Here is a 13,077-nt window from a genome sequence, read left to right as displayed (position 1 = left end):
TGCTAGATTCTGGAGATGCAGCTGCCAGCCAGCCAGAACCAGTCTCTGGATGCAGTGTGGACTGGCATGGAGCCTAAACCAGACTCTCAGAATGGAAAAACCTTACCAAACACCGCTAGATGTATGTACTACCACATCAGCTTTCTTTTCTTTCTTTCTTTTTTTTTTTTTTCTGAGACAGAGTTTCACTCTTTTGCCCAGGCTGGAGTAAAGTGGTACAATCTCAGCTCACTGCAACCTCCACCCCCCACGTTCAAGTGATTCTCCTGCCTTAGCCTCCTGAGTAGCTGGGATTACAGGTGCGTGCCACCATGACCAGCTAATTTTTTGTATTTTTAGTAGAGACAGGGTTTCACCATGTTGGCCAGGCTGGTTCCGAACTCTTGACCTTAGGTGATCCACCCGCCTCGGCCTCCCAAAGTGCTAGGATTACAGATGTGAGCCACCACACCCGGCCACCACATTACCTTTCAATAGATCCTAATTTCTTTCATGATGACCTAGAGATGGCTTACCCCTGGAACAGACGGAGACCATTCTGAATTGTTCTGAATATGTTTGTATTTAAATATGTCCCAGATAATAAAACAGAAAGAATGCTTCATCTGTTCTGAGAGCAGGAGCAAAGCCTTTCTGAAGGGTTGCCTGGCACTGTGGGTTTCAGGCAGGGCCTCTCTGGAGCTGCCTCATCTCCATTTCTTTCTTTCTGGCCTGGGGCTGCACTTTGGCTCTGACTCCGTGCCTTCTGCTGGGAGCTCTCCTCACAGGGCTTACTTGAGGGATGCTTCTTTTGAGGTGGAAGTTAATCTGGAAGAAAAAAAGCAGAAGCTAGGAGATCCGTTTGACCATCTTTTGTCATAGTTCCAGTTTCTGAGGGCTGGGTACTAGGGAAAATTATTATAGCAGCGACCCAGAGAAGCACTGGTGGTGTCATATAGACTTGGCTAATGTTCCCCCAAAATTGGTATGCAATCATTGGTGATAGATAGAGTGTGACTGGATTAACTTAATATACATCGATTTTATATGTATTAGAAAAAAATGGGCTGGGAGTGGTGGCTCATGCCTGCAATCCCAGCATTTTGGGAGGCTGAGGTGGTGGATCATCTGAGGTCAGGAGTTCAAGACCACCCTGGCCAATATGGTGAAACCCTGTCTCTACTAAAAATACAAAGAAATTAGCCAGGTGTGATGGTGCACACCTATAGTCCCAGCTACTCAGGAGGCGGTAGAATTGCTTGAACCCGGGAGGTGGAGGCTGCAGTGAGCTGAGATTTTGCCACTGCACTCCCGCCTGGGTGACAGTGAGACTCCATCTCAAAAAAAAAAAAAAAAATTAGGTTGGGCATGGTGGCTGTAATCCCTTCACTTTGGGAGGCTGAGGTGGGCAGATTACTTGAGATCAGGAGTTAGACACCAGCCTGGCCAACAAGGTGAAACCCCGTCTCTACTGAAAATACAAAAATTAGCTGGGCTGGTGGCACATGCCTATAGTTCCAGCTACTCCGGAGGCTGAGGCAGGAGAATTGCTTGAACTCAGCAGGCTGAGGTTGCAGAGAGCCAAGATCAGGCCACTGCACTCCAGCCTGGGTGAGAGCGTGAGATTCCATCTCAAAAAGAAAAAAAAAAAGTAAAGAAAAGAAAGAAAAATATATCTACACATCAAATATGATTTCACCAATACTGCCACTTAGGACAAGAGCCATGATTGATGGTGCTGTAATAATCTCCTTTATGCTGCCTGGGTGACTCACAGGTGCCATGCTCAGGCATGCCAGTAAGTGTCACCATGCTTCAGAACTAAACCTTCTGCCTACTTGTTTGACTTCAAAGATAGTAGAGATGATAAAGAGTGTTGGTATGGACTTAGGGATTTATTTTACTTTTTTTTTAATTTTAGAGATGGGGTCTTGTTATGTTGTCCAGGCTGGACTCAAACTCCTGGGTTCAGGATCCCCTTGCCTCAGCCTCTCAGCCTCCTGAGTAGCTGGGACTACAGGCACATGCCACCACGCCCTGCTTGGATTCTTAAACTGGAAATTTCCATGTGTGTTAATGCATCCTTTCAAATGCTACATTGCAACTTCTCTTCTGGCCACAGCACGCAGATGGAAAGATACTTTTCACCGACAAATGTGGGACATTCTGGGTGTGGAAGAGCCGTAGAACTATCCCAGACTGAAGAGGAAGGAGAGGGAGTGGCACACTGTCCTAACCACACTCCTCTGGGGCAGGCCTGGGCTTTCCCACCCTTGGAACAGCTTGAGCCCCTGAAGCCAGCTGGGAGTTAAAAAACATGCCACTGACTGAGAGGCCTCTCTGTAGGGTTATTTCCTGCCCTTTCCGCAAAAATTGACAGCCAATTTTTCTGCTAGTTCCTCCAGGAGGGAAGGGGAGAATCAGAGCCAACTGTGCTGTATTATTTACCAGTTCCTATTTAATAACATAGGAATCTAGGACAGAAAAAAATGAGAGAGAAGAGAGACAGAAAATGAGGCAAGGACAGAAGAAAAGGAAAGGAGTGGTGACATGTAGAAGGCCTTGGGGAAAAGCAAAGAGAACACTGGGCCCCGGAAGATATTTTATTTCATTTTATTTTTATTCTGAGATAAGGTCTTACTCTGTCATCCAGGCTGGAGTGCAGTGGTGTAATCACGGCTCACTACAGCCTCCATCTCCTGGGTTCAAGTGATCCTCCCACCTCGGCCTCCCAAGTGGCTGGCACTACATGTGCATGACACCATGCCTGGCTAATTTTTGAACTGTTTTGTAGAGACATGATTTCGCCATGTTGCCCAGGCTGGTCTCAAACCCCTGGGCTCAAGTGATCTGCCAGCCTCGGCCTTCCAAAGTGCTGAGATTACATGTGTAAGTCACCGCATCTGGCCAAGACATTTTAAAGCTGGAAACTCTGTAGTAAACAATCTTTTTTTTTTTTTTTTTTTGAGATGGAGTCTTGCTCTGTCGCCCAGGCTGGAGTGCAGTGGCACAATCTCGGCTCACTGCAACCTCCGCCCCCTGGGTTCAAGCAATTCTCCTGCCTCAGCCTCCCAAGTAGCTGGGATTACAGGTGTGTGCTACCACACTTGGCTAATTTTTGTATTTTGAGTAGAGACAGGGCTTCGCCATGTTGGCCAGGCTGGTCTCAAATTCCTGACCTCAAGTGATCCGCCTGCCTCAGCCTCCTGAAGTGCTGGGATTACAGGTGTGAGCCACCACACCTGGGCAATATTTTTTTCCTTTTTTCTTTCCCAGACAGATGGATATCTGCTTTAGACTGGGAAGGGAGATAGACTCCTTTGTGATCAATAAATGGGTTTTTAGTTGTTACTGTGTCTGGAAATTGTATCCAAATGACAGACATCTTTTCTCCTCTGAGTGTATTTGACATAATGATGGGTTATGTTAATTTATTTAAAGAATATGTGAAAAAGGGGGCAAAATCCTTTGAAATTGAGTGTGTTACTCAAGAGGACGTGCAGTTGTTTGAATTTGGCGTTGAACAGACTTGCTGGTAATGCAAAACTTATATATGTAGCTGCTTAACAGTCATTCAATTTTAGGATATAACAAGAAAAAAGGGAAAGAGGACCCCAGATCAGCTAATAGGCTGCAATGAAAGATTTACTCTCTGTTTCGGGCAACTGTAAGGAGAAGTAATTTACATTATTTAGGAAATGGGACTAGGGGAGAGGATGGAGGAAGAAACTTTGGAAATTCCAGAGGAATTCTCAAAGGACTTAAAGCATAGTTCTTTCTCCTGATCCTTGTGTTACAATAAGGAGCTACAAACACAGGTTGTACACTTAGTATGAATTCCAGTAACACATTGGCTAAGAAGGGAGCCAGAGAGCCTGATATAGGTTCGAATCCTGACTCCCACCGCTTGCTATGTGATACTACACAAGTTTCTTTTGTCTTCTCTAAGCCACAAATGGGGATACTTGCATCTACCTCACAGGGTTGTTGTGAAGGTTAAATGAGATAATGCTGGAAAACTCTCATATCATGTCATACATAGTACTTATTCAATAAATAGGAAAAGACAAGCTTGACTTGACTGCATTGTGTTAATAGGGAAAGGTGGTGGGAGGGTCTACTAAGGATTGTGTACAGAAGGAGTGAGGTGGTCCTAGGAAAGGCTGACTTTTAGGAAATGAGATCTGTAGATGGCCATTAAATAGGACTGCCTCATTATTTTGTCCTCATTTGAGAAATCTGAGGATTAGTGTCTATGATCTCTGAGCTCTGTTAGCTCTGAGATCTTAATACAACCAAACCTGAAAAGATCCAGGCTGTAAAATCAAAGAAGTTCTTTGCTTCTCATCCTAGCTGTAAAAGAAAGCCCTGGAGAGTTGAATCTTGAAAAGTAGCTGGCTCTTTGCAGCATGAGTGGAAAGCAAAATCAGGGCCCATGGAGCACCAGAAGGGATGGTAGAGCGCCCTCTGGTGGCAGTCCTTGCCAGTGGCACAGAAGAATGCAAGCCCGCTGCCTTTCTCTGTGAAAACTGGTCTTAAAGAAACTATCAGGTTTAGGCCGATCACAGTCTAGGCGGAGGGAGCACAGTGGCTCACGCCTGTAATCCCAGTGCTTTGGAAGGCCAAGGTGTGAGGATCTCTTGAACCCGGGAGTTCAAGGCTGCAGTGAGCCATGACTGTACCACTGCACTCCAGCCTGGGCTACACAGAAAACCCTGTCTCTACAAAAAATAACAAAAATTAGGCCGGGTGCGGTGGCTCACGCCTGTAATCTCAGCCCTTTGGGAGGCCGAGGAGGGTGGATCACCTGAGGTCAGGAGTTCAAGACCAGCCTGGTCAACATGGTGAAAACCCGTCTCTACTAAAAATGCAAAAATTAGCTGGGCGTGGTGGCGCATGCCTTGTAGTCCCAGCTACTTGGGAGGTTGAGGCAGAAGAATCATTTGAACCCAGGAGGCGGAGGTTGCAGTGAGCCGAGAATGTGCCATTCACTCCAGCCTGGGCAACAGAGCGAGACTCTAGTCTCAAAAAATAAAAATAAAAATAAAAATGGCCGGGCGCGTGGCTCACACCTGTAATCCTGGCACTTTGGGAGGCCGAGGCGGGCAGATCACCTGAGGTCAGGAGTTCAAGATCAGCCTGGCCAACATGGCAAACCCCTGTCTCTACTAAAAATACAACAAATAGCTGGAGGTGGTGGCACATGCCTGTAATCCCAGCTACTTGGGAGGCTGAGGCAGGAGAATTGCTTGAACCCAAGAGACAGTGGTTGCAGTGAGCCGAGATTGAGCCACTGCACTCCAGCCTGGGTGACAGAGCGAGACCCCATCTGAAAAAAAAAAAAAAAATTAGTTGGACATGGTGGCATGTGCCTGTAGTCCCAGCTACTTGGGAAGATGAAGCAGAAGATCTCTTGAGTCTGAGGCTGCAGTGAGCCATAATCGTGCCAGTGCACAGCCTGAGGGACAGAGACACTCCCTGTCTCTATGAAAGAAGAAGAGGAGGAGGAGGAGGAGGAGGAGGAAGAGGAGGAGATATCTGACCTACCTTGTTTGACTGTAGGTCAAGGAGAAGGAGGACGAGGAGGAAGAGAGGAGGAGGAGGACATATCTGACCTCCCTCGTTTGACTGTAGGTCATAAGACCCTACCTTATTTGACTATAGGTCATAAGTCCCTCTTTCCAGAGAGGGTATTGACCCACACCCAGAAGGAAGAAATTCATGGTCAGAGAGCCCAGAAGAATCTGGAAAGATAGGCCTTGCTAGATGTCTTCACTCAGTGCATAGCATTGGCTGATACTTCTTTTGTCCAATCGCATTTATACCTAGCTGTACCTACTTCGTTGAACCTACGCATAAAAGTGGACAAATTTCCCCTGTATCTTTGGGCCTTCATTCTGAAGGCTCCTGTGTATACACGTTAAATAAACTGGTATGCTCACACAAAACAAACAAACAAACAAAAAACAGGCCGGGCACGGTGGCTCATGCCTGTAATCCCAGCACTTTGGGAGGCCGAGGTGGGCAGATCACCTGAGGTCAGAAGTTTGAGACCAGACTGACCAACAAGGAGAAACCCCGTTTCTACTAAAAAGAAATACAAAAATTAGCCAGGCATGGTGGCACATGCCTGTAATCCCAGCTACTCGGGAGGCTGAGGCAGGAGAACCACTTAAACCTGGGAGGCAGAGGTTGCAGTGAGCCAAGATCATTCCATTGCACTCCAGCCTGGGCAAGAAGAGCAAAACCCTGTCTCAAAATAATAATAATAATAATAATAATAATAATAATAATAATAAAATAAAAATAAATTGGTATGGCTTTTCTCCAATTAATCTGCCTTTTGAGAGTTGATTTGGCCCCTGCATACTAAGGGCTTTATGTGCACGTTCTCATTTCAGCCTCTGGTGAAGGAGGCACTATTATTACCAATTTACTGAGAATAAGAGAGATTAGGTAATTTGTCCAAGGTCTGTGGGCAAATGAGCTGAATTTAGAACTAGACAGTGCTTTAAATCACTATGCTATGTTAGACAGAAGAGGAAAAGCCAAAAGGAAGTGAGGAAGGATATAATAGGAGAGTGACAGAACAAAAATTAGGATGTGCGAGCAATTAATTCTTTAAAAAACAGTAAAAGAAAGAAGCTGGGCAAAGATTAGAGCTGTGCAATCACTTAAGATTTTGTAAGGGCCAAGGGTGGTGGCTCATGTCTGTAATCTCAGCACTTTGGGAGGCTGAGGCAGGCAGAACACTTGAGTCCAGGAGTTCAAGACCAGCCTGGGTAACATGACGACATCCTTTTTCTACAAAAAGTAGAAAAATTAGGCGGGCATGGTGGTGTGCTCTTATACTCACTCTCAGCTACTCGGGAGGCTGAGGCGGCAGGATTGCTTCAGCCTGGGAGATCGAGGCTGCAGTGAGCCACAATGGTGCCACTGCACTCCAGCCTGGGTGACAGAGCGGGACACTGTCCTTCAAAAAAGACTGTATAAGTGATCTTTACAGTGCACCGTCAAGCTCAGCGTAACTCACCAATGTTGGTTCCGCAGGACCCACGGTCACAGTCACTGTCTCTGGGTCAAACCCAGGTGCTGTGGCACTAACAGTGTAGATACCTGGAAGCAGCAGCCGGAAGTAATCACCGTGGTCACCTGAAAGTCACAAAGATATAACTTAGTCTACTGATTAAAAACCTGTCCCAAATAAGCTGGGGTTTTTAACTGACCACAAGGTTGGCTTTTCTTTTTTTTGAGACGGGGTCTTGCTCTGTCACCCAGGCTGGAGTGAAGTGGCGTGATCTCGGCTCACTGCAACCTCTGCCTCCCAGGTTCAAGCAATTCTCCTGCCTCAGTCTGCCAAGTAGCTGGGATTACAGGCGTGTGTCACCATGCTCAGCTAATTTTTGTATTTTTAGTAGAGACGGGGTTTCACCATGTTGGCCGGGCTATTATTGAACCCCTGACCTCAGGTGATCTGCCCACCTCAGACTCCCAGTGCTGGGATTACAGGCGTGAGCCGCTGAGCCCGTTGGCTTTTTTTTTTTTTTTTTTTGAGATGGAGTCTCACTCTGTCACTCTGTTGCCCAGGCTGGAATGCAGTGGTATGATCTCAGCACACTGCAACCCCTACCTACCGGGTTCAAGCAATTCTCCTGCCTCAGCCTCCCAAGTAGCTGGGATTACAGGCATGCATCACCACACCCAGCTAATTTTTATATTTTTGGTAGAGATGGGGTTTCACCATGTTGGCCAGGCTGGTCTCAAACTCCTGGCCTCAGGTGATTTGCCAGCCTTGGCCTCCCAAAGTGCTGGGATTACAGGCATGAGCCATCGAGCCTGGCCATCTTTTCTTTTTCAAAATAAATAAACAGAGTCCGGTTCTCACTATGTTGCCCAGGCTGGTCTCAAACTCCTGGGCTCAAGTGATCCTTCCACCTCAGCCTCCCAAAGTGCTGCGATTACAGGCATGAGCCACTGCACCCAGCCTGGCTTTTCTTAATAGCATGAAACTAGTAAAGATTTAAATCATTTGTGGACTATCTTAATAGGAGTATGGCCTCAGCTCCTACGAAGCAGGAGTTTTACTGTGCTCAACACTGAACGTGTTAAATGTAATTCTAGACCCTGTAGTTTAATACAAACTCACCTCCAGTAAAGGATCATTAAGAGAGAGGAAAGGTTGAAAGGTCTGTGAATGTTTTGCCTAATAAAGAAACCACGTGAGACCACAGTTTTGATATTTGAAAGGCCACTGTGAAGAAATGATGTCTATCTAAAGAAATAAGAATGAGAAGTATGGGTTTAAGTTGCAGGGAGGCAGATTTTGCTAGTTTTAGAAATAAAACCTGTTGAGGCCAGGTGCCGTGGCTCATGCCTATAATCCCCGCACTTTGGGAGGCCCAGGTGGGTGGATCACCTGAGGTCAGGAGTTTGAGACCAGCCTGGCCAACATGGTGAAACCCCCATCTCTACTAAAAATACAAAAATTAGCCAGGCATGGTGGCACATGCTTGTAGTCTCAGCTACTTGGGAGGCTGTGGCAGGATAATTGCTGGACCGCGGGAGGTGGAGGCTACAGTGAGCCGAGATCATGCCACTGCACTCCAGCCTGGGTGACAGAGCAAGTTTCTGTCTCAAATAAAACAAACAAACAAACCTGTTGACAGAAACAGAGCTACAAAGAAAGGAATGGACTGCTTTATGAAATTGTGAGCACTCAAGCACAGACTAGATCAGAAGCCTGGAAAGGCCACGCAGATGTACAGTGCAAAACCTGCACCACTGAACATGGAGGCCCTGGGTTGGACAAAAAGCTGTCGGTGGTGTTGTATGGGTGTAATCTTATGGGAAGGCTGGACTACATGACCAGTAAAGATATGATTTTGAGAGTCCTGTCTCTTTTTTTGAGGTAGGGTCTCGCTTTGTTTGCCCAGGCTAGAGTGCAGTGGTGCTATCATAGATCACTGCAACCTTGAATTCCCAGACTCAAGCAATTTTCCTGCCTCAGCCTTTTGAATAGCTGGGACTATAGGCACACACCACTGTGACTGGTTAATTTTATTATTTTTATTTTTTGTAGAGATGGGGTCTTGCTATGTTGACCAGCATGGTCTTGAACTCTTGACCTCAAGCAATTCTCTCAGCTCAGCCTCCCAAAGTGCTGGGATTACAGGCATATGCCATTGTGCCCAGTGAGAATCTTATTTTTAATATTTCTTCTATTGGGCTGGTTGCAGTGGCTCATACCACTGCACTCCAGCCTGGGCGACAGAGCAAGACTCTGTCTCAAAAAACAAAAAAATTTCTTTTATCACCTTCAAAAGTATGGCAAGTGAAAAATAAAATTCAAAAGAAGGCTGTTTTTCTATAACAGGGAAAGAGCATTTTGGCTAATGACTTTCCATCCCTTTAGACTCAATTATGACAGTGATTTTAAAATTCATTTTAAGTATATAGCAATGAATATTTGAAATAATAAATACAATAAACATTGAGACAAACAATAATGAGGAAGTCTTTTTCTGCCCCCTATTAAATGCCTGTAATTTACTTTAAAATGCTTCAGCAAAGTACACGTGTTGGATAGTTGAAATGACACCCCAGGGGTTGTCGTTTTCTTAACTAGGGACTTGAATCCTGAAGTGGTTAGCGAGTGTTGTGTCAGAAAGGCCCCATTCAGATGCAGCTGCTATGAGGGCTTCAGCTAGCTTTCTCTCTCATCAACACTAGATGCTTTACTAAGTAATATAATGAATGTTTACAATGGGTTTTTTCACTGATGAAATGAAAAAAAAAAAAATTTTTTTTTTTTTTGAGATGGAGTCTTGCTCTGTCTCCCAGGCCGGAGTACAGTGGCTCGATCTTGGCTCACTGCAACCTCCACCTCCTGGGTTCAAGTGATTCTCCTGCTTGAACTCAGCCTCCTGAGTATCTGGGACTACAGGTGCCTGCCACCACGCCTGGCTAATTTTTTGTATTTTTAGTAGAGACAGGGTTTCACCACGTTGGCCAGGCTGGTCTTGAACTCCTGACTTTAGGTGATCCACCCACCTTGGCCTCCCAAAGCGCTGGGATTACAGGCGTGAGCTACTGTGCCCAGCCTAATAATTTGTTAATTAACACAATGGCTGGTGAAAGTGGCACTTATTAGAAAAATTAGTGGGGTTTAATATGTTTTGTTTTTATTGTTGTTTTGAAACAGAATCTCACTCTGCCCAGGCTGGAGTGCAGTGATGTGATTTCGGCTCACTGCAACCTCCGCCTCCTGAGTTCAAGTGATTCTCATGCCTCCGTGCCTTAGCTTCCCGAGTAGCTGGGACTACAGACCACACCACCATGCCCAGCTAATTTTTTTTTTTTTTTTTAGACAGAGTCTACTCTGTCACCCAGGCTGGAGTGCAGTGGCATGATCTCGGCTAACTGCAACCTCCACCTCCTGGGTTCAAGCAATTCTCCTGCCTCAGCCTCCCGAGTAGTTGGGACTACAGGCACACGCCACTACGCCTGGCTAATTTTTTGTATTTTAGTAGAGATGGGGTTTCAACGTGTTGCCTAGGCTGGTTGCAAACTCCTGAGCTCAGGCAATCTGTGCCTCAGCCTCCCAAAGTGCTGGGATTACAGGTGTGAGCCACCACACCTGGCCACACCCAGCTAATTTTTGTAGTTTTAGTAGAGACAGGGGTTTCACCATGTTGGTCAGGCTGGTCTTGAACTCCTGACCTCAAGTGTTCCTCTCGCCTGAGCCTCCCAAAGTGTTGGGATTACAGGCGTGAGCCACTGTGCCCAGCAATATATGTTGATTGGCTGGAATGTTTTAGACACATTCCCACACTTGCTTGGACACAGCATAAGAATCTAGCAAAAGCCAGGTGTGCATTCCTGGAATCCCAGCACTTTGGGAGGCTGAGGCAGGCAGATCACTTGAGCTCAGGAGTTTGAGGCCACCCTGGACAACAGGGCAAAACTCTGACTCTGTAAAAAAAATAAAAAATAAAAAATAAAAAAATTAGCTGAGCATGGTGGTATGCACTTGTAGTTCCAGCTACTTGGGAGGCTGAGGAGGGAGGATCACCTGAGCCTGGAAGGTCAAGGCTGCAGTGAGCCCTGACTGCACCACTGCACTGCAGCCCAGGCAATAGAGTGAGACCCTGTAATCCAGCTATTTGGGAGGCTGAGGCAGAAGAACTGCTTGAGTTTGAGACCAGCTTGGGCAACACAGTGAGACCCCATCACTTTGCTAGAAAGAATCTAGCAAGCCCTGAAGAAGGCTGTGCTTATAGGAATGACTCCTACGACTCAGAAACATTTCTGTCAAAAACGGAAAAAGAAAAAACAAATAAAAAGGATGGTTCCTGAGTTTGGATTCCTAAACAGTCCTGTGTCCAGACATGGGGCTAACAGTCTCTGGTTGTCTGATACTTCACTGTGAGGCTACAGGATTCTGCCTTTAGACATTACCTTTGCCTTGAATGAAACTTTCATGTAAGATGCATTGAGATCACTTTAAAGAACAGAAAGCTGAGAGTTCATCCAGCTTAAACAGATTGTAGGAACTGTGAAATGGCTGCTTGGTAATAAATGTTAGTGTAGTAAAATTCAGGTGAGACTTGCTAGTATTAAGGTTGTGCGGAGGGCTGGATGTGGTGGCTCACACCTGTAACCCCAGTACTTTGGGAAGCTTTTGAGCCCAGGAGCTCAAAACCAGCCTGGGCAACATGGTGACACCCCATCTCTACAAAAAACACAAAAAATTACTCAGGTGTGGTGTTGCATGCTTGTAGTCCCAGCTATTTTGGAGGCTGAGGTAGGAGAATGGCTTGAGCTCAGGAGGCAGAGGTTGCAGTGAGATCACACCATTGCCCTCCAGCCTGGATGGCAGAATGAGACCACTTTTCAAAAAAAAAAAAAGAAAAAAAGGTGGGGATTTAGGCAAATCTCACCTACCTGTAACCATAACTATTGGTAGCTACTGTTATGCATTAAGAGCAAAATAAAACAAAAAATCCTATGCATTGTGCATGATCAAGCGGGGCTGAGTCAGCTTACAACACCATTCTGCTGTGAGATAATTCTGTGCCCTTCTAGGAGGTTCCAGTTAGCTCTAAGATCCACCTCCACTATTAATCTTGCCCCCATAGTAAGCCTATAATGGAAAGAATCTTGCTAACTTTCCCAAAGGAGTGTAGGGAAATGCCAATTCAGCAACAAAGCTAACTATCCATTTTACAGTCCTGTTTCTACCCAATTTCACACGAGTATGTGAGCTATTAACAGGCTTAAGCCCAGAAAATACCCCTAACAAAATTGTATGTGGTAGTGACTCCTGAATGCTGATGAGAAGTTACATTTACATCAGTCTTTCCTGATCCTGACCTCTCAGGGATTGCTTGCATCAGAAGCAAAAGATTTTCCATTAAAACATCTTGGTTGTTTGACTCAGCCTCTTAATTTACTGTCTCCATTTTCATTGCCCTTCTTTCCTCCATCCCCCCCACTCCCAGCCTCCTTGACGCCCCTGCCGGTTTCACTGGCTTACAAACTGGCCCCTTGATTATTCTGAAGAAGATGCAGGAGTGAACGCTTCCTTCCTACCCCTAAGCAGTGACCACCTACCTGAAGTGACATCATGGTTAATCCCACTGACAGAAATGACAGCATTGGCGAGATTATTGTAATTCTCATCAAGCACCATTCCCTTGATGCCCTGGTGAACCTGCAGGAACAAGTATATAGTTATGATCATAAAACATTTGTACCATTTGTATGGTGTTTTAGAGTCTCAAAGCCCTTTCTCGTATGTTTTTGCATTTTATCTTCACAAAGATGATGGTAATAGTCCCTTAACTGGTCTCTTTGCCTCTGTCCCTGCCCCAATTAATCTCTTCGCAATTAGAGTGGTCACAGCGTTCCTGTTACAGCCTGACTCAAATCATGTCACTGTCCTACTCAAAACCTAACTCACTCTGAGCAAAAGCTAAAGTTCTTGTGATGGTCTGTCTGTAAAGCTACCTGTTAGCTCCCTGATCCCATCTCCAACCACCTTTTCTCTCCCTTACTTCTGAGATCAGTCCAGCCACACTGGTGTCCTGGCTTTCTTTT

General features: G+C 45.7%; 1 protein-coding gene across 1 annotated transcript in view; it reads right to left on the bottom strand.

The window, feature by feature from the left end:
* Positions 1 to 543: 543 nt before the first annotated feature.
* Positions 544 to 13,077, bottom strand: part of CPN1 (carboxypeptidase N subunit 1) — a 39,466-nt gene continuing 26,932 nt past the window's right edge. The window contains exons 7-9 of the mRNA XM_030802422.1: positions 12,592 to 12,691; positions 7,013 to 7,131; positions 544 to 807 (exon numbers count right to left, since the gene is read on the bottom strand). Coding sequence (XP_030658282.1) covers positions 661 to 807; positions 7,013 to 7,131; positions 12,592 to 12,691 — 366 coding nt within the window. The 3' untranslated portion in view covers positions 544 to 660. The remainder of the gene's footprint in view (positions 808 to 7,012; positions 7,132 to 12,591; positions 12,692 to 13,077) is intronic.

The sequence above is a fragment of the Nomascus leucogenys genome, chromosome 3 (assembly GCF_006542625.1).
Source record: "Nomascus leucogenys isolate Asia chromosome 3, Asia_NLE_v1, whole genome shotgun sequence".
Taxonomy (NCBI): Eukaryota; Metazoa; Chordata; class Mammalia; order Primates; family Hylobatidae; genus Nomascus; species Nomascus leucogenys.
Note: the sequence above shows the minus strand (reverse complement) of the source record. Positions and strands in the feature narration are given on the sequence as shown.